The 27,029-nt window shown below is 30.9% G+C and overlaps 1 protein-coding gene across 4 annotated transcripts; it reads left to right on the top strand.

Moving 5' to 3' along the window:
* Nucleotides 1–1,277: 1,277 nt before the first annotated feature.
* Tango1 (transport and golgi organization 1) lies at nt 1,278–19,564 on the top strand. Of its 4 annotated transcripts, XM_071893348.1 has the most exons (12): nt 1,292–1,569; nt 1,640–1,774; nt 2,058–3,564; nt 3,793–3,861; nt 4,985–5,154; nt 5,656–5,985; nt 6,515–6,811; nt 6,887–7,919; nt 10,240–10,326; nt 16,347–16,740; nt 17,825–18,075; nt 18,868–19,564. In XM_071893348.1, the coding sequence occupies exons 1-12, from the start codon at nt 1,528–1,530 to the stop codon at nt 18,918–18,920; spliced, it is 4,368 nt and encodes a 1,455-aa protein (XP_071749449.1). In that variant the 5' UTR covers nt 1,292–1,527; the 3' UTR covers nt 18,921–19,564. The 4 variants fall into 4 exon arrangements, with proteins under 4 accessions (XP_071749452.1, XP_071749450.1, XP_071749449.1 ...); XM_071893349.1 differs by lacking the exon at nt 3,793–3,861 and having other exon boundaries at nt 1,280–1,569; XM_071893350.1 differs by lacking the exon at nt 10,240–10,326.
* Nucleotides 19,565–27,029: the final 7,465 nt, after the last annotated feature.

Genomic DNA, 27,029 nt, shown 5'->3' with positions numbered 1-27,029 from the left:
CAATTTTAGTTATTTTTACAGGGGCGTCCCGCAGAAAGTGGGTTGGAGAGGCTGTAGCCTTCCCCAAAATTAATTTTTGTGAGGAGTTATAGTATCTACTGAAAATCCCAGCCCTATGAAATTTCTAAATTTGAACTGTTTTTTTTTTGTTTTTTTTATCTATTAGGGAGGATAAAAGTAGAATAATTAATTAGAAAAAAATATTTGATTCTTTCCATTGTAATAGTTAATTTATATATAAGTATGGGAATAGGATTATATAAAAATGTAATAACATATTTGTAATACATTTTAGGGTGTGATAAACAATAAATCTAGGCAATAGTATCATGTGATAGACAGTAAGGTTTAATTACTTTTATTTGTTATCCTATTTTGACAATTCAATAGGTTGTTTTTTTTCGTTGTAAGGAGCAGCGGAGCCTCAGTCAAATAAGGTGACTGAAGCACAAGGTAGCCAAACTGAGATTAATTTTGCTACGATTAAGCATAAAATGCCACAAGTTGACACCAGACTCTAAGGTCGTAGGCAATTCAATATTTTAGTGTTTTCTTAATATTAATGTAAAAAGGGGTTTTCATTTGTATGCAGGGGCGTCTGCAAGATCATTTTTGGGAAGGTTAAGCTTTTGGGATTTTGATGGAAAAAAAACCCAAAAAATAAAATATTTTCGAAAAAAATTAGAAAAATTATATTTTTTGGTAAAAAATTTCAAAAATTTAATTTCCAATATTAAATTTTTTGGATGAAAAAAAACTGTTCACAAAAAATTAAAATTTTTGGGAATTAAAATTCAAATATTTATTTCTCAAAAATCTACTGCTGGTAATAAAAATTACAATTTTTCCAAAAAATTTGACAAATTTAATATAAAATTCTTTGGAAAAAAATTTCAAAAATCCACTACTATTTACAAAAAAATTATATTTTTTGGAAAAAAATATAACAAAAATTATTTCGGCTATAAATTTAAAAAAAAAAATTCAAATATTGAATATTTTGAAGAAAAATTTCAAAATCCATTGCCATTAACAGAAAATTAAATTTTCTTGGATAAAGCAAAAATTCTTTGATTTGGATCCAGCCCAATATATAGTTATATACCCTGATTGTTGAGGCCACCAAAATGGGCAACATTGACAATTACAATGGTATCTTAAAAATGAAAACGTTCTATTAATATACACTATCATAATGGAAGACAAGAGAAATGGAAAGGGGCGTATAATAGAGGAAGCCCTGTAGTGAAAAAGAGAGAGGGAAAGAGAAAGAGAGAGAGAGAGAATTGCTAGTACTAAGGAGTGGAAGGAAAAGAAAAAGAAGACTAAAAAAAAGTCAAAGAGACTGATGACGTGTTTGACTCCGTTATTCAATAGAGTGAATTAAGGATTCTATTCTTCTAATTCGTATATTATTCGTTTCGTCGATCATGATCCAAATCTAAATCTTTCTAAATTGTGGAAAAATGATGAATTCCTTCTTTCTCATTGCATTTATCCATGTGAGTTGTTCCGTGAGTGGGATCGATGTTGAAGGATTTCATTCGTGTGCAGATGCATTATGTGAGAGTAAGTTACATCCGCATTCCACTCTCAATAATATTTTAATCATCTATTTTTTAATTAATGCATCCATTAGGGAGCTATAGCTGAGGGACGAACTGTGGGAAAGTACATATCAGGGGCGGATGGGCTCCTCTCCTTCCAAACGGGTCTGGATGTCACCATTTTCAGCAAAGAGGGAAAAGGAAACCCTAACTATTGGAATGTTGAGGTAACTTTGAGCTCACCTAAAGAGAGATGCATTTGAAAAAAGGGTTGTTTGTAATGTAGAGACAGTAGCATCTATCCTCTCGTATTACCTTATCGATATTTGCATGATTTACGAGGCAAAGAGGTGACCCTAGCTATTACATTTTATTTTTTGTAATCCAATAAGTGCTTCAAAATTACTCCAGGGTTGTCTGAGTCGAATTATTTTGTAAAACCGAATTGTGATACTACATTAACTTTTGAATATAAAATATATTTTAATTTTATTACTCATTTTCTTATAGATTCAAGGGAAGAGAGGATTCGCTCCCAAGACCTTCATCATGGTGACAAGTGAACTAATAAAAGATCTGCCATTCGAGGTTCCTATCAAGGGTAAGTATGCCAATGACCCCCCTACTCCTCCTTCTCCTAATTCAGCCAAACAACAACCTGATACTGCTACAACAACTCAAAATGTAGATAAAACTCATATTCACTCAGTTAATCCTCCCCAAGGACCACCAACAGCTTCCCAATCTAATTTACCTAGTGCCAATGAGCCGATCCATGTAAGTAACACGGATTTACCCTCTACTCCTTCAGTGGAAAAACCTACTACTACCATAACCCATGCTGAACCAGAAATTCAAATAGTTCAAGCCCATAATGGAATTAATTCAGAACCTTCTTCCGATAATAACCTTGCTCCAAATATTCATTCAGGCAATGCATTTAAAACTGGAAGCACTGATGCCCCCAGTGAGGTTCCCGCGAGTAATAATATGGGTTCAGAGCAAATAATGCACAAGGAAGAAAATCACCCCACAGTTGCTCCCGTTGTTGAGATACCAACTATTGGTGAACCTAAAAATGAAACGACTCCAGAGCAAAATGCGTTACCTCAAGTAAATACTGCTGAATTACCAAGAAATGATATACCTGTTGTAGAGCAGAATAGTGTTCCAATGACTGAAGTCTCTCAGGAGCCTTCTCATCAGCTAAATGAACCACAAAAGCAAAATATGGCTCACGAGGAGATTAAAGTAGATATTCCTGTAGTAAATAGTATTCAGCAAGAGAGTGTTGAATCCGTGGGAATTGGAGTCCCTGTCGAAGCTCCATTGGACACTCAAATTAATCAGGAGGCCCAGCAACCCGAAGGGAGGGAAGCAGTAGAGATAGGTACTTCTGGGGAAGGCGCCATCATTAAGAGTGAAGCTGATCCACAATTTTCTGGAGACACCACTAATGAAATTGTTATTAATAGTGAAACAAATCAAGAAACTTTAGCGGCCACTCAAATAAAAGATCAAGAAATGAATGCTAATAAGGACTCAGAACCTACAGAACATGTTTCTTCGACTCATTCAAGCACATTAGATCCGGCTTCTATCTCCAATGTAATGGAGAATACCTCTAACTCTGACGAAAGCATGATGGAGCATGAGCCTCATCCGTTGCCTGAGACAGTTTTTGAGAAGGACGAGTTTTATAAACAAGTTGATGATGTTGACTATGATGATGAAGAAACGAATAATAAAGATGTCGATAATGAAAGCAAGAAAAATATAGTGAATCAAGTCTTGGAGGAACACAACAATGTTCTTGACGCAAACAAGGACGATGAAGAAGAAAGCTCATCCATGCAGCCCGCAGATCCTAACGAAGGTCAGCAACTTCCTCATCAATTTCACTATGCTAATCAATATACACCCCAAGAATCAGAATCCCACGAGAATAATGAGGACAATCACGTTGAACCTCCAGCATCCTCTGAAAATAATAATGGTGACGAGTTGCAACATTATGGTAAGCTTATTGAAATATGAAAGAGTATGAAAGATATGCACAATTATATATATTGAACAGAGTAGAAGAATCACCTCCCTTTAACAGTTTCGTATTATTATTATTATTAATTTTCCTATAGAGTTAGTTACCCAAGAAATGATGTGGGATTTCAGAGTTGTCTTATTCTTTATCTCTCTCTATGTACAAACTTCATTCTGATTTGTTTTTCTTTCTTTTTTCCTTTAGAACAATGTACAATTGAAAAAATATGTACTAAGCCTCTTACTTATTACGCTCAACCACTTGTCATTTATGGTACTAATATAAAAGTATTCAATCTGCATTTTATGTTGGTTTTAGCACTCATATAATGGAGTTCACAGTATAGCTCATCGTAAATAGAATTATCTAATATAATTGAGCCTCACAATAACGGACTATGTAATTGGGAAGAATTGTCGTATGTCATTTAATCATGTATATGTACATAAAACTGTCCTTTTTTCGATTTAATATTTTCCTCTACTGAGGAAATCAAGGAACTAAAGTTTGACGTTGAACAAGCCATTATAATTTGGAAAATAAAAATGTGATTTTTACATGTTAACTGATTTTTAGGCACCTTGTACCTATGCTCGTTACTACGAGAGATGCTACTTTCCCCTGACAATATTTTGTTGTCATGCTTATAGAAAAGACAACGTTTTTTTGTCAAAAAATGATTCTGTTGTCTATTTTTTTTTTTTTTTTTTTTGTCACAATTTGAAATTAAAAAATATTCACTGTTCAAATTTTACTTTTCTAAAAAAATTCATTAAGAAAACATTTAGTCAAAATTGTATAAAGAAAAATTGCGCTTGTACCGTTCCAAATATGATGATCAATGTCATAAATCGTACTTTTTTAATTTTTTAGAATGGGTTTTGAAATATTGTTTACCTTGTTTCAGATGTGATCAATGATTTGCAATGCCCCTGTTTTATCAAACATAATGTTCCTCCTATTTGTCCAATAGGGTACCTTTTGTCTATGTTATGTCAGTTAAAAGAGGGACAGTCACGTACATGAATTGTAATAATAATGTAATGATAACATACATATAAATATGTAAGTTCATCTAGGAGTTTCATAGCTGTTATATTGGGATAGGTTACTATAGATTGGGATTTGGTGTCCATATGATTTTGACTCTTTAAAAGGGGGTCCGTTAGTGTGATACTTGTTTATCTGCGTGTATTATAAAAGTTGAGCCATGCTGTGGGATTCACTTTTTGTTTGTTTTTCTTATGAATATCTATAAAAATCCCTTTTTCGTATTGTTTCGAGTCGTCTCATCTTTTGGTTTATTTGTTTTCTTTGAAATTTGACTTGTTTTTTTTTTTTCTATGTTGAGATTAATGAGATACAGATGATATAAATTTAATATATATATATATAGATTATATTGGTGGAAACGTTAATCCTCCTCCTGGATCGGAAGAAATCAACGAGTCCGTCGGTCAAAATAGTTCTCCTGACAATATAGGAGTTATTCCAATGTTCACGGATCAATCCACTGATTCTTCTCAGGAGACAGATAATTTCTTCGATCGAATTATACAGGATATTGTAAGTTTTGACGATGGATATATTCAATATTATATCTAGTGATGAAAATCGTGTCTATTTTGGGCATGCTAAAAAAAGAAACAGAAAATCAACATCAACCTTGATAATTAGAAGAATGTTTTGGAGGAGAGCAGCTTAGCTATCATAACGTTTCATTAGGTCATCTACAAACAGCTGTAACGAAGGAGGAGGGGGAAAAGGAAATAAATAAAGACATAGGCAAGACTTACATGCCAAGATTACTCTCTGTCTTGTATGAGTACATACGAATGTTCAATCAGGCTTAGAACATAATTGAATGTAGTAGGAAAAGAAGTTTACTACTCAGGAGTTAAATAATAATGACAACTGCTAAGGAAACAAAAATTCATTCCTCAGATTACCAATTCCTTAAAACTAGCTACCTGAAAAATACACAGGATTTACATCACTAATTATATCAATTACAATACTTTTGAATGTGTAATTTCATAAGAATAATTATATCAAATTATTTTTCAGTATCCTACCTGGGTACACGACGTGATTCATATTAATGGCTTTCAAGAATTATCATCTGAGTATTGCCTTTGCTTAATTGTATCGGCTTTTGCCATCTGCATTATTTACTTTATCAAATTTTTGATGGAAAAAACTTCGAGAGAAAGTCCTTTGAAAGCTCGTGTGGCCCTTCTTGATAAACAGCTCTTTCAATGTAAGAATGATAATTTGATAATCAAGAAAAAACTTGAAACAAACTCCTCGTCTACTACTTGTACGAATGTGGCGACAAAAACTGTGTTTAAACAAGAAACTCCATCTCACATTATTCAAGAGTTAGAGCAACTAAAGGTGATATATCTTTTTTGTATATTTATTTATTTTAAAGTTAGTAAAGTTTTCTATTGAATTGAACCTCCAATGAAATCCAATTATTTCGTTTAAATAGGTGGCCCCTCAAGACAAAAACAAGCCAGAATTATTTTTCTCAAAATTGAGTCTTGATTAGATACGTTAATGTTCTTCAAAGACGAAATCAATTTTGAAATTTCTTTCCAAAAAAATTAATTTTTGTTAATAGCTATGAATTTTGTGAATATTTATGATTTTTTTTTTTTTAAACCCCTTCCAAAAAATAGATATATATAATCTTGCGTACGCCCCTGCTCCCCTTAAATTTGAATAGGAACCCGGTAATTAACTCAAGTATGACTGAAATATTATTGATCTATATGTATATAATGAGCAAAAAAATAGATTTTTATTTTTTCCCTTTTTTTGATTTATGCCAAATACTTCTTTTCTGCTGACGCTCCTTATACGTCAATCTAATTGTGATACTACTGTACCACTCATTTATAAATTTTTTGGATGTTTCCAGGAAGAGCGGGAAAAGTTGTTAAACGATTCATATAATTACCAACTCCTTGTTCAAGAAAAAAGTACGTTAGAGGCAGACAAAGATAAGCTCCAATCTCTATATGACCAATCACAGCAAGAGCTCCTCGAGGCCGAAAATATAGTTCAGGAATGTCTTGAAGAGAAAAAACAAGCCAAGGCTGCCTCTAGTAATAATGGTGAAATGTTGAAAGCTCTTCAAACACTTGAAGATCAATTAAACAGTCAGAAGCAAGCTGTTTTGAAATATGAAAGCAAAGTTAAAAAACGTGACTCTGAGGTATTTATATTTTAGTTTTTCGCATAAAGTTCGTATTATTTAATAGTATTGATATATTTCTTTGTACTCAATTAGTTGAAGGAAAAGATTCAAGAACTTAGGAAACTTAGAGCTGATACTGCTAATGCAAAATTGGAAACAGATAGAATATCAACAGAAAAGAATGGGTTACTCAAGCGAATTCAGGCACTTGAAGGAATTGATAAGGAAAGAGAAATTGAATTAGATAGTTTACGTAAAGTTGAAAAGGATGTTAAAGGCTTAAAGTTTAAACTAAGTGAATTAAAAGAGTGTGTGGAAACTAAAGAATCCGAATTAGAGGCTAAAAATACGGAAATTGAGGTTTTGACTCATACAGTTGGAACATTAAAATGCATTGCATCTGCGTCAGAAACGGATAATCCTAGTTCAGATGGATGGGATTTTCAAGAGACTTCCCCTAACATTGATCTTGTTGAAGAATTATCTCGTTGTAAGGTTGATCTCAAGAAAGCTACTGATGCCTGCAACAATTTGTCAGAGCAACTTACTAAAATAGAAGGTGAAAGAGATGAATTTCATTCAACTTTGGAAACACAGAAAGAAGAATGGGAAGTTGCATTGAAAATTAAAGACCAAGTTTTGAGTGAAAAAGAGGAACTACAGCACAAACACAATGTGCTATCCAATTATTTCAATCAAAGAGAAGCTGAGCTGCAAAAGCAGTTGGGTCTTCAAAGTGCTCGATTAAATGATGCAGAGCAAGGCACAGAGTCTTCTTCTAAAAAGATGATGTCCATTAACGAAGAATTGGAATCCTACAAATCACAATTAAAAACCCTCAAGATGGAAATGGAGGAAATGGAAAGAAGCTGGAAATCTCAAAATGCAAATCTAGAGAAAAAACAACATGAAAGCTGGGTCACTGTTCGACAAGAAGCAAGAAAGAATGCTGAGGCTCAAAATGAAATGCAGACTCTTAGGTCAAGGCTCACAGTTACCGAAGCAAAAACTATGGAAAAAGAAGTCGAACTCAAGCGTTTATCTGAAGAGAATACCGTTCTTAAGGAAACTATTCAAAATATATCAACATCCCAGCCTCTTAATAATATTTTAAAATCAGAATCAAGTAAGTTATATCTTATTACAATAAATTATTACATGAACATTTCCATCAAAAAAAAATATCGATTGAGATATTATTTTACAAGTTTTATTTGAGGGGTGGAAAAGCGAAGAATTTTACTGATTTGAAGGCCGTGGTGCTGATATTTGAGTACATTCAAAAATATTTTGTCAAATCAAAGAAGTGATAAACATTAATTATGTAATCTTACGTGTCTGTTTATCTTACAAGCAGGCAAGAATGAACGAGGAATTCTTAGAAATATTATTTATTTATTTTAACTATATTGAACTGGGTATAAATAGTAATAGAGAAATTCATATATGTACATGCTCAGTTGTAATTGACGTCAATATAATCTGTATGATGAATCGGCTATTTTGAACAGATAATGTTGGAGTGAAAGAAGTGTTACTCAAAATTGATTTGATATTTCTATAGCAGCTCGATTAGATAAATCTGGACTATTTTAAACATTATATAAAACTATTTCTTGAGCAAGAAGATAGCATTTAATATTTCAAAGTGTGATGTTATGTGTTAGACATTATATTTGTTAGCTTATATCAAATAAATACTAAAAAACTTACACTCGTAAGTATAAACATGAAAAATGATCTTGATCATAAGTCATAATGTATTCAATAACTTGCTTGCCTAATCCACCAAGAGTTTATTATAATTTTGAGAAAGATCGCATGGAGGTCGGTTAAGTCCACTAGATGAGGTATAACAAGAAAAGGACACCCTACCGTGTTGCCCACCTAAAATGGACAAACCCTGATCCCTAAAGTATCCTAGCAATACAAAAAAACCTGCAATGTGAACCGTTCTACTATTTCTAAGGCCATAACCAATTGTACTTAAAAAAAGTCTTAGAAACCCCGCATCCTTATAAAAAAATATATATGATTCACCCGGGTCAAAAATGGTAAAACATTGTTTTAAGAAGGAAGAAGCATTATCTTCTTTAGCGATGACATGAACTGGACTGTGTGTATCTGAAGTAGGAGAGGAAATGTCTCAAAGTTATGACCCGGGTTTTTATTGGAAGCAATAGCAGTGAAATTACTACCGAGATCTAATTTTCCCCGTGGTCTTAATGTCTTTTCGACACAGTTTCGAGTGAAAGATTCCTGTTGAAGGTGGTCATATTGTATAAATGTAAATTACACGTCTATTAGTGTTGTTCTGTGTTCCGGTACTGTAGTGGTACTGGGGTATTGACGAATTTAAAACAGTACTATAATAAATTGATATGGGGAGTTTCACTCTGTCATGAAAAAAAAAATTGAGCCTCCGACGACGTAACTCCTCAAATTTCTTACCTCACCTCCTCTAAGTGCATGGCAGTTACTCTTATCGATATTTTTGTTCAATATTTTTATTGGAATCTGTACATAAATATTGGTATCGTGACAGTACTAATATGTAGCGTTATTAATAATTAGAGATAGTACCCGACATTGCCGGAGTTATTAGGCATCAACGAACAGACAAATTTTGCTTTAATAATATAAAAGATAACGCCTCAAGAAGTCCTCGGTGTAATTCTCCATTTTTCATGGTGAGCACACTCCCATGTAGTTACTCAATACTTAATCGTTCTCTCCTCTGGAATAAAAAAATTATATTAACTACTTGATATTTTTTTTTGTAATAAATCTGGTAAACCTCATCTAATTTCGAATTCATTTTTGCGATATTTCATCATTTTTACATATTTTATACAACTCTTAAAATAGTATAAATATACATGGACTATAGTTTATGATATACACTAAGGAATACTATATACAATGCACCCTTGTATATTTTCAAAACGCCTGCGAGACTTCATTAATATGGCTTCATTGTTATTTGTGAGATCAAAAATGCCAATTTTTTCAAACATCCAAACAGAAAGACAGACAAGGTTTGCTTTATTAATATAGAATTGCTCTACAAGTTGTTTTTGATCAAATTAACAATAGTCTTTATTTATCTAATCGACCCTGTACATATTTTGTGTCCTGATTGAATATGTCACAATGATATCTTCAATCCGAAAAGTGTTGCTGTTTGTATTTTGAGGATCAAAGGGATAAATTTTGAATGTGTTGTTTTCTTCAATCAATGATTAATATAATTATATGAATTTATTTATTGATTTTTTGAAATGAATATAATATGTAATGTTACATGCTCTACTGAGGATTGATATTGCATACATAGATATCTACATTCATATTTGAATTGTAAATGTGTTAAAATACTACATGTTTGAGACATTTTTATTAAATTGAACGAAAAAATGAGTATAATGGGATTATTTACATATCAGGTCGGTCAACAGAAAAGGTTAAAAGCGTGTCATTTGAAGAACAACAGAATGGTCATTGTGGACAAGAAAATTCAGATAATTCAAATGGCAAGTTTTTCTTTGACTATTCCTAATTTTTTACCCATACCTAAATTCTGTTTTTTGTTGTTCATATTGGTTTGTATTTCATTTTTGAAATGTTATTTTGAGTTGCAATGTATGTATATATTTTTTTCAGTCAGTTAATTTGATATTTTCATGCATTTTGATAAAAAAAAATCAATTATCATGACTGACAAAATTAGTTTAGCACCGCTTTTTTAAAAAGATTTCGAATTTTCATTTTTGATAGATAGAATAAATAGTTTTAGACACATGTGTTTGAACACTGCATATTTTACAATACTATTTATGTACATATGAACGAACCATTCGTTTTTGCATGGTACACCATTTTTGAGCTTCATTTATTTAAAGTAGTATGGGTTACTTTGGGTTGCACTTTTATTTTGCTTGGTATTGATTTAATTTCTTTTTTATGTTTTTTTCTTCCATCTTTATTCTTCCTTTAAGGCAGTGGTTCTTAATCTTTTTACCTCTATTATCTAATTTCAATCAACTCTGCAGATTACTTTTTAAAAAAACTATAATTTAATTGGCGTAATTTTAAAAATATATATATTATTTTCTTTTTTGTATATCGATGGCGTTTTATACGAGACTTCCATTGTTAAGAATCAATACTTGGAAAAATTAATGTTCTATTAGGGCATAAGCAAACTAAACAAATATATATTATCCGCAAGGTATAGTGACTTTTTGTTGCCTGCAAGGTTAATACAAATACAAAATTAGACCATCATGTTATCGGGCTTGCTAGAATTTTCAATTTGATGTACCTTACCGACTGCTAGGCAAAATAGACGTCATAGAGTATAATAGCGGTAGACAGTAGCAGTCAAAGAAGGCTCTTGGTAACTCTTGGGAACAGTTATACTTTATGACGTCACTATTAAAAAGCTTGATGAAAGTGAAACATCAGTCGGAAAAGCGTTATAATATAACCTTGAATTTCTATTAATTTTGTTAGCCTGAGCTAATATTAGTATAAATGCAGGGGCGTCTTCAGGATTTTGTATACATATATATTTTTATTTTATTTTTTGCTGGGCTTTTGGATTTTTTTTTTCCAAAATCCATAGCTATTCACAAAAAATTATATTTTTTGGAAAAAAACTTCACATATTAAATTTTTTGCTCATCTGCTTAATTTGCCCGAATGCCTTTTTTGTAAGAGAATAAATTTTTTACCTCTATTTTCGCAAAAAAATTTTCCAGCCTTTCCAAAATAATTGTAGTACAAAGCAAAAATTCCTTATTAATATTATATGTATATATATATATATTATTTTTTTTTTGGGGGGGGCTACAACCCCTATAGCACACTCCCTGCGGATGCCACTGAGATTGCTTGAGGACGCTGGTGTCTCCTTTACGTGATAATCATAATAAACTTTCAGGGAGTTATATTATTTTGTCGAAATACGGCGCCACTCTCTGTCGCTTTATTTAAAAAAAAAAAAAAAAAAAAAAGTAAACAACGCTCATGCCCTATTAAATGTGCACCATATTTTGTTTCATTTAATTTTCAATATCATCCCTATATATTTTATTCTTTCATTACTGATGTGTTATGACTTATGAATTAGTTATAGTCTCATGCTGCATAAATATTGGTGTACAACTTTTGATTCAAATATGTTTTGACATTGTATTTGAAGAAATTTCAAGCCAGGGTATTATCTTTAATAATTGATATGATAATAATACAATATGTTCAAGAAAATTCGGTGAATACATCTACGGATATTTGCTTATATGTAGCTGTAGACATTCCCAAATAACTTATTTAATAGTATATAATTAATTTGATATGGCAAATTTCTTTTATAATGGACATAATTTGGAAGTTCATTGAAATCAAGCTTACTTGGGTTCTACTGTACAGTGTACATAGTTTCAAAATTATGTGCCAATACTAAAGTCACCTTGAAATTGAAAGTGAATTTACAATGTCTGCTTAAGTTATTTAAAAAAGTGATGGTTTAGATCGGGGACAACTGCAATTGGGCATTTTCCTCGAACATCAAAAAATCTACTTCCACAAAAGGGACATCAAAAATTGTATAATATAATGTAGATTATTACTAGAAAAAATCAATACTTTGTGTCAAATTTTCTACCAGAATAAGTTGCAACAAATTTTGCAAATGTGATCGTTATGGATATTAAAATTGTTGAAATCCTCGTGAGCATACATTTAAAAATATATATATTGGTAATCTGCAAGATATTAGTGATCTTATAAATTAGTTCTCCCTGTTTTGAAAATTCAAACGTATTGGCAAGTAAGGAGAATTCTATTTTATTTAATGATATTTTTCAGTATAAATGTCATCTATCAAAGTTGCCAACATTTACTTTCCTCTTTGATTTACACTCGCGAGGATTTAGACAATTTTCCCATCTCTGATCATCGTATAGTTTATTATTTTAGATATTTACGCTTTGCAAAAAGCAGGTTTGTTAGCCAGAGCAAGGCCCTAAAGAGAGATATGCTCATGAATGCATCTGCTCCATAATACTGATTAATTATATAACTAATTATATCTTATTGTTGATATACTATAAAGTATTGAAATGTAATAATTCAACACCTTTAAAGGTCTAATTATTTATTCCTTAATAAAGATTATATGGGCTAATTTTCTTAATGTTTAGCTCAAAATCTATTTTTTTTTAAAGCTTTTCTATCAACTGTCGTCCCAGTTATGCGAACAGTTTGTTAATAATTTAAAATTAAAATATAATTTGTGGAGAAACGTATGTCTTCCATTAACTCTAAATAAATTGGATTGTTAAAAAATAGATGTAGAGATTTTGTGTTAAATTTGTGGATGTCAGACTTATAACAGCTGTAGCTAGATCAGCTACTAGTGTTGTAACTGTCCCGGTCTCTTCTCTATCAATATTTTTTAATACCTACTATCAACTTCAATGAATTAATACTATTTCATAATAATTGTATTAGCTACTTCGAAACTAAATAGTTGCAAGGTCGACATAATGAATATTAGTGTGGGTACTAATAGATATGCGCAGGATTTAATTTGTGTAATACATCTCATATTTGCCAATCATCTATCAGTTTTTTAGAAGAATTGTTTGGTTTTTATATGATCCTTTTTATTTATTCTTATCAACGGGGAATGTAACTATTGAATCATATATATACGTTGTGTACAAGTTGAGGTTTTGTAAAAAAGTTCCAACTGGTATGAGAAAATGGTACAAGTTGCAGTCGGAAAATGAGATGACTAATTATTAAGGATTTACAGCACTTGGACTGAGGAGAATATTTGAATATTTCATGGATTACACAGGGGAACACTCATTTTGTACAAATGAATTCAAGCCAAAAAAAGGAATTTATCTTTGAGTGCAGAATCCAAAAATGATATCAGTTTTTCTCAAGGTCATCTGAATTCTGAAATATCTGGGATTATAGTAATTCGGTACTATCATCCTTCAGAGTTATTTTTACCCTTAAAACAATCCCCAAATTAAAAGTAGGATTAATAAAACTTATGTAAAAGTATTTTTTATATTTAAAAAGTGATTTTATTGGTTCTGTATCTTGTTCTGAACTTGATATATTTATATATCAAATGGAAAGTTTTATTAATCCTACTTTTAATTTAATTCCAATCATTTTATCATTCAGATGACTGAGAGAAAAACTGAGGTCCGTTTTGGATTCTGCGTTCAAAGATAAATTCGAATATTGTCTTCAATTAATTTGTACAAAATCCCCCCTCCCCTAATTGTTCCGCTGTGTTATCGATATATTAATAATGGCATTAATATTATTAAGTTCAAATGCCATGTTATTTGACTCATAATTACATTCCAACCATGTAATTTTTATAGATCAAAATGAAATGATAGTATCAATTAATAGTTGGTAATTATAATCACCAATTTTGTAATTAAGTAATGCATTTTAAGATTTCTAAAACGCTTATACAAGTTGCAACGTGTACACAACATATATATGTATGATTGATTAATTCCATAGTTAGCCATTTTTTCATTGTGTTTGTTTGTCGTTTGTTAATTCATTTTTATGTGTTGAATTTTATTGTGTGGTTTTTTTTTGCTTTTATTATTATTATTATGATTAATTAAATCATATATACTTAAAATTATTATTTATGAAGTTCAAAATGTTTTCTTGATATGGGTTGAGTTAATACTAAAAGGAAAAAAAGAAGAAATGTCCAATGTATCCTTTATTTCATTGGCACATTTTGATCAATTATAGGCTAGGTATTCAAATTTTTGGTATGAGTTGAGATATATAAGAATGTTAACTATAGTATAGTGCTTTTTATTTATTTATGAGAAGATTAATTTGCCCTCAATATGGCCATTCAAATATAATTAATTAATTTCTATTTTTTTTTCATTCGATTGAGACGATACCAGTATTTTCGATACTTTCGTACTTTTCGAATAAAAAAATATTAAACAAAATGTCATTAAAGCCAATTCACATGGACTAAGAGTGGGTGGCCAGTAATGTTGTGTCAGTCCTTATTTATTCAGTACAATCTAAGTACCGGTCTTTCGGACTGTCAGTGCTCAGGGGCGTTTGCAGGATTATATTTATATATATATTTTTTTTTTTGAGAGAGCTTGATTTTTTTTTCCATGAACAAATTACTTATTTTTAGAAAAAAGGCCTAAAAAATATTTTTTTTTTCCTAATAACGTTCTTTTTTTTTTGAAAATAAATCTTAATTGGTTTGGTTGGGCCTATTTATATATATATATATATTAATGATTTTTTTTTAAAATTTCACTAATTGGGGTATTGGGAGGGACGCCCTAGGTACTATAACTAATAAAAAAAGTAGAAATACAGTTGAGTGACTTCATCAACGTCTGAACTATAGAAGTTTTCGTACTAATATGCAGGACTGAACTGCACCGAGACTGAAATTGACAGGACTGCAGTCTTCAATCTTAAATAAGGAGCACCACAACACTACTGGCTACAGAATCATGTATTAATGGTTTAATTTTTAAGTATATTAATCCAAATTACTAAAATATCGTATTCCGTGGCGCATTACGAAGTTCAAATGGCTGCAGTTATATTACTCATAAGTACATAATGAGCATGGAATTTTAATAGGCCAAAACGACATGGTAGTTTAATTTTTCGATTTTTGTTTTAAATATTTAATTTCAAATACTAAATTTGACGAAAAAAAATTTATAATATGATTTTTTTTTTCATAACCATTCCCAAAAATTAAATTTTTTGGATAAAAATTTCAAAAATCCATATCTATTCTCAAAAAATTTCTAATACTAACATTTTTAGAAAAAAAATTCAATAATACAAAGCCATTCTCAAAAAATTTCAAATATTTAATTTTAAAAAAGATCCAAATATTTAATTTTCTAATTCCTTTTTTTTGGGGGAGGGGGTACAACCATTCCAGCCCAACACCTGCAGACGTCACTGAAAATATTTTTGTTCAGGTTTTGGACTGGCGTAGAAGTAGTAGAACTTTTTTTATTTTTTATTATGAACAATTTTGTTTGAAGTGGGGGGTCAGAAATACGGTGAATTTGAAGAAAATAATTATTGTTTGCTTTTGTGTTGAGTGGCCATATATATCTTTATTTTTTGTAAATACGCTTATCTGTGTCTTATTTATTAAATTGTTATTTAACTTGTTCATATTGTATATTGAAGGATGAATCTATTGATATTTTTGTGAGTTTTGAGAGTGCTTCTGTTGTGTTAACATTTGATTGAAAATTATGCAGTCTGTGAATATAAGCACATACATAATAATTAAACGACGTCAAGTCTTATACTTAATCCCCTTTCCATTCATACTTTAATAAAAATACGCGACATTAAATCAACTTTAACCAATGACTGTTTTTATTTTCCTTCTTCAAATTCTAAATGGAACCTTCATAATATGATGTACCTTTATATAGATATATTATACTAAATGTTATTTTATTTCTATTTTGTATAACAGTTTATCCTAATGGTCACAATATATCTGTGCTCCCGATTTCCAATGGTAAAAGTTCAGGTACACCTTCGGTCAGTTCCATGGAACCTCCTCCTCCTGAGCTCCCTCCGCTACCCTTTCTACCACCTCCTCAAATGTTGCCAATGATGCCAATGCTTCCCCACAATCAGTCAATCATGGACACACACCGACCTGCTCCTGTTGGTCGAAGGTCTCCTACACGTGGGGGAAATGGTGGACGATATTCTAGGTCACCATCCCCTGGATATTATAACAACCGCAGTAGTAATATGTTTCGAGATTCTTCGCCTGGTTCTCGATCAGATCGAAGTCGTTTCGATTATTCCCCATCTCCCCCTTATAGAAGACATTCCAGTCGGGAGCACTCCCCAGATAGGTTCGTTGTCATGAATACATACTAGGGTCTCTTTAAAAATACTTTGTGTTAATAAGTAAAGATTTTAGGGTCTCAAAGCGGTTTTTATATAAAGAGTTACTACTGTCAAAGTTTCAAAGATGAGAGATAACTTAAAGGTTTGCAAGTTTTGAAATTCATACATTTATATTGTAAAGCTTGTCATTGGCCAGAAATGAACTAATTGGTCATTTTTTCAAAAAAAAAAAAAAAAAATAGCATTTGTTAAACTTTCTTTGTAAAGTTTTTAAATACTAATATTCAGCTAAATTTTTTATTTTAATAAAAAAGCCGTAGTTTGTAAGTAGATTATATTAAAACAAAATCACATTTTATTCTTAAAAAAGTATAAGATTTCAAAACTTAAGGGTCTTTCTATTTTTTTTTTAATGTTTCAAACATTGTCAATCGTATTTTTTCCTCAAAAGAAACGCTTGTAGACCCTGAGTCATTTGTTCTTCACCTGAGTTCTGTGGAGGTCAAGACACACATACAATTCATATGATTTGAGATGACTCGTTCTGTCTGATCAATTAAAAGGTAATATTCATATAAAACTGGTGGGGTGTTCAGTACCTCCAAAAAGGTGAAGAACTTTTTTATTTGCGAAAATTAAAGATTCTAATTTATGTACTGGGCCAACAGTTATTATTTACTCATCTCTATTTTGCAAATTTTGAGAGGTTAAGAGTCATTTTTTTACAATTTTTCAATAAGCAATGTTGTAGAATATATCATTATTTGTTGGATTGCTAAGCGAAAGATTGTCCTGAATTGCCACCATGAACACACAGTACGAGAAAATGATTGAGATACCAGTACTCCTCCGCGTGGGATTGTCCTGGAAGGCCATCGGGAAGCAGACTGGGTACTCGAGGAAGATTATGTACAATGTCTTCCATGCGTGAAGACATCGTAAATCTTCTTCCTTAAGGGAATTTGTAAAAAAAAATACTCTTCACCTCTCAAAATTTGTATAATAGTGATGAGTATATTACAACGATTGGCCGGGTATATTCAAATAACAATGGACTTGCTTTTATTTCATTATTCATTTCCGTCATAGGTTTTCAACACGAAGTGATAGAAGTGAAATATCTCATCATCCACATCCCCATTCTTCTAGACATCGCGGTGATACTACATACAGAGATACTCCTCCACGAGAATCTAGGCATCATTATAGTCGAAGATCTTCCAATGAATTTCCTGGATCAGGTCTAGATGATGAAGATGATGAATATCGTCGATCCAAAAGAAGCGTTGTTAATCGTACACGTAACAATAACAACAGCAAAACTTCACGAAATAAAAATAGTAATTAATTATTTGCAGTGTGCATTAGGGTGATTTATTTTTCAACTTTTTTTGAATTCTGATTACAATTAGTTCGGAAAGGTTTTATGTGCTAAGAAAATAAACCATACAAGGAATTTTGCTTTTTACGAGAAAATTTAATATTTGAATTTTTTGTGAACAACTATAAATTTTTTTAAAAATTCCAAATTTATTTATTTATTTCTGAACAACTTTAGATTTTTGATTACCTTTTTCTAAAATTTATGAATATTTCATACTTTTTTGTCAACAGCTGTGTATTCTTTAAATTTTTTTTCCGAAAAAATTAATTTTTCTGAGTAGCCGTGTATTTTTGAATTTTTTTTTGCAAAAAAATTTAATATTTGAAATTTGTTTCCAAAAAAATTAATATCTGAAATTGGTTTCCAAAAAAAATATATTTTTTGTGAACACCTGTAGATTTTTGAATTTATTTTCCAAAAAAAGTTATTTTTTCAGAAAAACCATGATTTAAAAAAAAAAAAAATTGTCCATTTTATGTTGTCAAAATATCAACTTTGAGCCCCCAAAATGGCGTCTCCTTCAACTATGAATCAATTTATTACGTCAGTGTAAATGTTCTAAAGCTTTGGTTCAATCTTAGGATGAGATCGTAGAATAATTTTACCACATTTTATTTTCTTTCCCTATGAACATCCATACTGGAAATTCGATAAAAGTTGAAAAACAAAATGTGCTAGTGTGCATTCTATTCCATTTATAGATATTTAAATATAATATAAATTCATTTTTCTTTTTGTTTATATATAGATGGTCCCAAAACGTCATCTCCCATGACTGATGGAAGAGATTTGAATATATAGAATTTGATGAAATAGATATATTTAAAAAAAAAAGCCTCATAATTCGGTTTTGTTTCTACCTACTGCATTATTCGTGTACTTTATTTATTGGATATTTTGGTATGTAAATTTGAATTGGCATTTTATATTCTATCTTTTAAATGTTAAGGAAAATACAACGGATTGATTTGTGAGATAATTATTCTCATATGATTTCCTTACTTTCAAATAACAACTGTTCTTACTTATTTACGCCATCAGTTGTCTTGATATCTATCCCTCTTGTACTTTTTCTGATCGTAATGAAACAAAATTAATAAATCAATACTTAATTTACTTCAATGACCTAATTCTATAGTCTATTATCGTCTTTAAAACCAATATAAAAAGGCGCTACCAAATTAAAAAAAATATTTTATCGAGACAAATGGTTTATACATTATTATTATTTTTGATTTTTTCTCCCCCCTCTATAGTAAAATCATATTCTTTCAGGAGTTGAAAAATTATATATAAAAACACTTGTTAAAGTTAAGATATTGTAATGAAAAATTATTATTAAATGTGTTTACAGTTCATTACAACCACTATAACTACTTAATGTATAATTTCTGTTTTTGTCAATAAACATCTATGGTTTTATAAGGACTTTTAAATTTACAAAAGATATTACGTTTTTTTAAATATTTTAATCACTTGTTAATGGATTCTTGGTTTTACTAATGGCAACAATTTTCTGAAAATGTATCGAACTTGTCTGTAGTATTTTTTGGAGGATGTTATTTGACTTAACATGAACTCTGATAATAAGATTAGATGAAAATAATACTTTTCACAACTATAAAATGAAGGAAAAAAGAACAAACCCCACTTCGTATCTAGCAAATATATAGACAATCGCTCCTCAAATCTACTCAGAGTTGAACAAATACTTACACCTATAACGTCTCAACGTTACTCTCAGTCATTCATGAGTAAACAGATTCGTGATTACATTTTATGGGTCAAACATTTATGATGTGTAGAAAAAGGTGCAATTTTTTAACCCCTCCACCTGTCCTGTGTTAGTCCAAAAATTGATAACCCCTACGATTGGACGTCCTTAATTTTTAGATCCCTTCGATGCATGTATTTGTAAATAAAATATATCTAGTTATCTTGAAGGTCCCTGATCAGGGGCGTCCGCAGAATTATATTTTTATATTTGGTTGTGGAATTTTTTGAAAAAATTTCAAAAATTAAAATTTTTGCTTTATAAAAAAAGAAATTCCTAAATTATAATTGCTCCTATTTTTTGATACAAAGTTTTCTAGTATAAAATAATAAAAAAATCGTTTTTTTTGGGGTGGGGGATACAGCCCATCCAGCCCCCACCTGCAGATGCGCCTTCTGATATATTGTATATTTGTCACTTTATATATCTCTCTGTGATGTAGTGTAGTGGTTCTCACAATTGTGGTCGCAACCTTTGTGAGGTCGCAGGACACAACGGAGGGATCCCGAGATGATTTCAAGAAAGAATATATTCTAAATTGTGGACTCAAAACTTAAATAATGATAACGTACATAACTTTTAAACGTCCCTTCTGGATCTTTTTAAAAGTATTTCCCAGAAGATAGTGCTGAATAATTGGATACACTTCTTTTACCCCCATATGTGCAATATTCTTAATACATATTTCATTTATCTTATTTGGTTTAATAATCCATTGATATTGTTATGAAAAATTCTAAGGACCGGTTCTAAGATTGTACTGGATCGAATAAATAAAGGCCGACACAACACTAGAGAGATGACTGTTTAAAATGACGTAGGGAGAAGAGAAGAGTATAGAGATGGAGAGAAAGGAAGGTATAAAATATAGCTAGTGATGTAAATCACGTTAATTTTTTTATCTGAGCCGTTTTTTTTTAATTAGTAATCCAAAGAATGAATTTTTTATTCATTAGCAGTTTTCATTATTATTTAATTCCTGAGTAGTGAACATCCTTTCCTAAGTAGATTCAATTATATACAAAACCGGGTTAAACATACGTGTGTGCTCATAAAAGACGTAGCTTAACCCTGGGAATTTGTTACGGAGTTATAATTGTAAGTTCTAGTTGAACTCGGGAGTAGAATTGGGGATCCACATTGGAGGGAGTCTTGCTAATTTTCTTGTTTATTTCCTTTTTCCCCTCCTCCATTGCCCCAGATGATTGTAGCTGGTCTCTTCTACAAACTTTCCTCAAATTGTCAGGGTAATCATGTTAATTTTCGGCTGTTTTTTTTAACATCCCCATTATATTCAAGATTTTCATCACTGCTAATAATACTATGCTACAATATGCCACCGGTTAAAACTCATATTTATTAATGTTGTTTAAGCCATGGAACACTAAAATGACCATTAAAATTTTCCATCACAATAGGTTTTGCTTTTAAAGCATTTTTTTTGAAAATCCCGTTTTTAGAGTATAATTTCGATTCATGACGTTGCAGGGTTGAATAGAATCAAAGAATGGAGTTAAAAGAAAAGAGACGGAGGGAAAAGATAAGAGAGGAGAGACAGAGAAAAGGGAATTGAGTTTTTATTTCGGTCAAAAACTGCCTCTGAATGACATCGGAGGCCCCAAAAAATTCATAGGAACATGATTAGTTATTAGAGTGTTTGCTATTTTGTAAAGTTGACCAAATTCAAAATTATTATGGATCTCGAGTTGTGTTTTGGTATCGATAACGATCTCCTAATTTTTTTTATGTGCCATCAAAAAACGTTGCCCTCCATCCGGTAAAAGTTCCAGTGTACCGGAAGTACTTCAAAAAGAGGTATCAACATCAAATGAATCCCTTGAAAAATATGATCAAGAGAAAAGACACAAATATTTAATTGTTATAAGTAACTCATGATCAAAATTAAATAAAAACTTTCTAAGTCTGATTTCAAGAATTAATTTACTGAGTATTCAAAGATTTAAAAACTATATATGTATGTTTATGCCCATTTGTATCTTGTTCTTGACAAAATCTAATAATATAAATTGCTGAATAAATAGAAAATCCATAATTATTGATATATATATATTTGAATGCCGTCAATAGTTACTTCATGAGTTTTAACTTACAAAACCGACTATATAAAAAGGTCAAAAAAATTACTAATAAATTCAAAAAAAAAAAAAAATTAATAATTTTTTCTTTTCTTATACCTTTATTAAAATAAGATTTTTTTATTCGACTTCATTTTGAAGTACTTTCAGTACACTGGAACTTTGACCGGATGGAAGGTAACAATTTTTGCATAATTTTTTTAAGGAGGTCAATACCAACACCTAAATACATCTCGTGATCCATGATAATTTCTGATTTGGTCAACTTTACAAAATAGGAACACTATTGGTTATTTTATACGTTTACTTGCTAAATTTTAGACTAATTTGTTAGACCATTTTTGATTCCATGTGTTTTAACACCCAAAACAGAAATAAAGGTGTATCTTACTCACATAGAGGCCTCTGTGAAAATTCTTCATAGCATGCAGTATGGGAATTTTTTTTTCATTTTGTTTTTCAAAAAAAAAAAAATCCCTAGAACCAAGCCCCACCCAAATATAATACTGCTCACGCCCCTGATTATTCAATCTATCATTATTCAGCACACTGATTTGGGGAAAGAAGCAAAACCATCAACAACGGACAACAAGGCGCTCTGTAATTATTTGTGTTGGTCAAGTAACGCCGTGATCCTCTTACAAATTTAGTGAATTATGCGAAAAGTTTTGTTAAAAAAAAGGACCCCGAGTCAATATTAATTGACAAAATACTCAATATAAATCAAATATTGCTTCAATATAATTTTATTGAATGAATGTATTTAATTAATTTTATGAGCATTTTTGAACACCCAGTTGGTTTATGGAGTCATAAATCATAAATGACACTTTTATGCACTAATAAAATTTGAAAGTTTTTAGGAATGTGTAACATAGGATTCGTATGTACTCGTATCATTGTACAAACTCCTTTTTGAATTACCATAAACAACATTTCTGGTATAAAAATATACGAGGTGTCATCAATGGCCACACAAAAATTCAATAAATTTGATTGTAGGTATATGACTAAAAATATGGATAATAGGTTGGAGAAAAAGTAATTTCGTATTTTTCGCGTTATTTCAATGATTTATAAGAAGTGTTACAATCATCCTATTGAAGCCAAATATGCTCCGTTCTGTTAGATAGCTTGTTGCCAACGAGAATCTAACTTAAACATGCCCTTATCGTAGAAACCCTTGTCCCTATTGCCAAAAAACTCTATTGAGGGCATATTTGTACACCTAAGTGCGTTGGTCATAGGCAGGAACAGGTGGAATTCACTTGCTGCCAGGTTCGGACTGTAGTGTGGATGCCTAAAAACTTCCCATCCGTGCTCCCGGAGCTTCTGGCGCCTCATAAAAGATGTTTCCGGTCGGCCTGTGTCTTGATGATGTCTTGTTGTATCTTATTCACCAATGCTGGCCACTTCTGTTCGATCGCCATTTTCAAACGGTATAATTGTTCATAATAGAGGGTAGAATAGAGCGGGGGAAATTGCTGGAACCACTGTTGTGCAACATGAACCGAAAGAGTATCGGCCCTGTATACATTGCAAATTTTTTTGTTCGCTTTGGACGCATTCTTCCCTGTCAGATATTAAAAATGTGAAATATGGCGAATTTCTTCCTTTGAGATCTCCATACTTGATCCACGATTATTCAAAACAATAAGCAATAATTCATTTTATCTTCCCCCCTCCCCCAATCATTTAACAGGGAGCTGATCGTAACAGGGGTTTTCATTCCATAATAGTAATACCTAAAGAAATTGAGAAGGTTTGTAAAAGAAAAACTAAGTTTAGCGTTTGGAAAAAGAAACACGGTTATTGCGTGTGCTATTTCTATTCATTATTTAATAGATTGTCGTGGTGTTAACTTCTCCCTCTGAAATAAACATTATCGCTTATCTTTGCTGGAAATTGTTATCAAAAGGTATTTTTAAATTTAAATGTATTTATTTAATATTTTCTTGCATTCATTCTATTTTAAACGTATAAGGTCCTCCTCTTTATAGCTTTAATCTCTCCCCCTAAAAAAATCTTATTACAGGTAGGTGATAGAAACAAGAGTCTAAAATATAACTCGGTTTTGCCTATTCCTCGCAATCTTGCAAAAAAATATTATCTAGTAATATCTAAAGCAATGCTTTAGTAATATCATACGTTTTGCTCCAGCCTTCTCCTTGCCCTCCCTTTTTCATTACAAGAAGGGCATCTTTAGTTATGAGACGGTGAGAAAGGAAATAAACATTCACCTCACTCTTTGTCTTGTAAATTCATAGATAGGAATTACTACGATATCGATCTTTAATTCTACTCCTAGTACAAAAAAATCAAATACTTGCAACTCCCCAACAAATCATGAGTATTACCCTTTGACATTCATAGGCAAATGCATACACACGCGAGGTTAGACTTTATAATTAGATGTAATCTACTCAATACTGAAAAAAATTATAACAGCTACTAAAAGTTTTGCGCTCCTCTAAGATCATATTTTTTACGACTATATTTACTAACATAAATCAAAAAATGTCTTTTTAATTAGGTTTAAGATAAACCGTACACTAATATATATATTAGGAGGCCTCGCTAGTTATCCCACGGATTTAGTTAACCTACTCTTACATGTGCATTATGCAGTTTAAAGCTTCAAAATGAAATTTTTGAAACAAATAATTACTTTTTTCTATACTTTTGATAAATATTTAAAGCATTCCTACATTTATATCCTGTCCATTATCCTGTGAAATATTCTCAACAACTTGTATATCTGTTTACTGTATTTCTAATTACATTCTTAAAATTTCAAATAAATTTGTCAACATTGTAATGAAGTTTGCATTGTTTAAGGATGATTCAGTAAGGAATAAAAGAACAAGAATAATTATCAATTCAACTGAAGAAACATTGTCAAATTTAAATCTAATAGATGATTATATTTTGTTTCTGCAATTTTATTTTTAAATAAAAACTTTTTAATATACTTCAATAAAAAAAAATACGTTAAATAAATAACTAAAAAATTGCCTGGATATAAAGTTAAAATATTCATAAGGGATATATATAATCAAAGAAAAGTCAAAAAGTCCATATAATATGTAGTTAAGATTGTAGAATATTTTAATATTCCGTTGGTATAACAAGTCTAACAATTACCAAATTGTGTACACATGAATCGCAAATGCTAAGGATTTTTTCCTCAGTAATTTTTGTCTCTGATGGATTCAGAATGGGCCTTGATCCCACAGGTACTGGCAAGTAATTTGATAAAACGTTATGACAGCTAAGCTGCTCTCCTCTTAAACCTTATTCAAGTTGTCAAGGTTACCATGTAACTTTTTGGAAAAAAATCCAAATTTTTCTGAAAAAAAAATTAGAAGAATACTATTTTTGTGAAAACAATTCAAAAATCTACAACTGAATAATTAAATTTTTGGAAAAAAATTTCAAAAGTTCATGTTTTGGCGAAAAATTTCAAAAATTAAAAAATAAATAAAAGTATAAATATATATTTTTTTTTCAAATTTCACATTTTCTTGTGGAAACCCCAAATTCCTTAATTCGGAGGGGCCGAAGCACTTCTAGCCCACCTCCTTGCGGACGCCCCTCCTCCCCAAAAAATCATGTTTGTTTTCCTTTAGCAGACACACTAGTTTTTACTTCATTTTTAGACGTTCCCTCCTCCAGGATTATAGAATCAGTATAACAGCTTCGCAAAATAAATTTTATTCAACTCTAACTCTAACTATAGGGGGAAAATGAATATCGCATGATGGGTATTTGTCCCACTAAAGTAGGCTCTGCAGAAAATTTATTGTCCGCTAGGAGTATTGAGGGTACATTAATATTGCTCTATAATTATCTACGCAACTTCTATGAATCCACTCTTTCAATTGATGTAGTAATGAAAAATGAAAGACAAGAAGTCATTGCATTTGTCACAAGGAAGGAACATCATTTGGTGTACTTTTAAAGTGACAGGGGGGAAGTCACATGCAGCCAAGAAAATTAACTCCAGTTAATAAGAGCATTTCACGATGTCGATCCTCTGCTCTACTCTGAGAAAAACCAGGGGTGTCCACAGGATGTGGGCTGGAGGTGCTGTAGCCTTCCTCCAAAAATTTTGCTTTCTACCAGAATTTTTTTTTGGTCAGGATGAAAATTTTTATGCGAAAATAGGGGTAATTTTTTTTTAAAAGATTTATTTTCAAAAAAAAAAGTCATTTCGGCAAATTTTGCAGGAGAGCAAATAATTTAATATTTGATTTAATTTTTTGTTAATAGATATGGATTTTTGAAATTTAAAAAAAAAAATAATAATATTTGAAATTGAATTTTTTTTTTTTAATGTAATTTTTTTTTGTGATTAACTGTGGTTTTTGAATTTTTTTTCCCAAACCATTCAATATTTGATTTTTTTTTTTTTTTTTTTTTTTTTTTTTTTTTTAAAGTCATATACCTAGCACATCCTTTACCACCCTCCCCCCATTTATACCTTCCCAAACCACTTCTGCCTTCACTTAATAATAATGAAAGAATTGTGACAGATTGTTAAAAACTACAAACATTCGTACGCTAAAAAATGCTTACGATTTACAGCCCTATGAATCCTAGATTTCTCTAAATAGTGATGGGCAAACGAAGATGTTGTGTCTCTAACTGGCGATATATCAATTCCAGAGGCACAGGCTTCTATTTAAAAGTTGATATCTGGTTAATAAAAATTACGTAATATACTGGTAATAATATACCCAGTAACTTTTCATTATTATTGTCTTCCAAAAATTCAGGTATCAATGTATAATAGAGTAATGTAAAAATGATGACTATCCCAAATATTTTTGGACACCCCTTAATTTAGTGCCATAAAAACACTGTCCCTTTTATATTTTATACTTACTGAAGTTTTATATAATATCACACAAACCTCTCAAAAATGGTGACTTTTAAATTAAATTTTCAATAATTTGATAATTCTATATGAATTATGTGTAAAAATAAATCCATATTAAACTTTCAAAAAGTTTGGAATGAGAAAATAAAATGACCCTG

The sequence above is a fragment of the Lepeophtheirus salmonis genome, chromosome 14 (genome assembly GCF_016086655.4).
Source record: "Lepeophtheirus salmonis chromosome 14, UVic_Lsal_1.4, whole genome shotgun sequence".
Lineage (NCBI taxonomy): Eukaryota > Metazoa > Arthropoda > Copepoda > Siphonostomatoida > Caligidae > Lepeophtheirus > Lepeophtheirus salmonis.
Note: the sequence above shows the minus strand (reverse complement) of the source record. Positions and strands in the feature narration are given on the sequence as shown.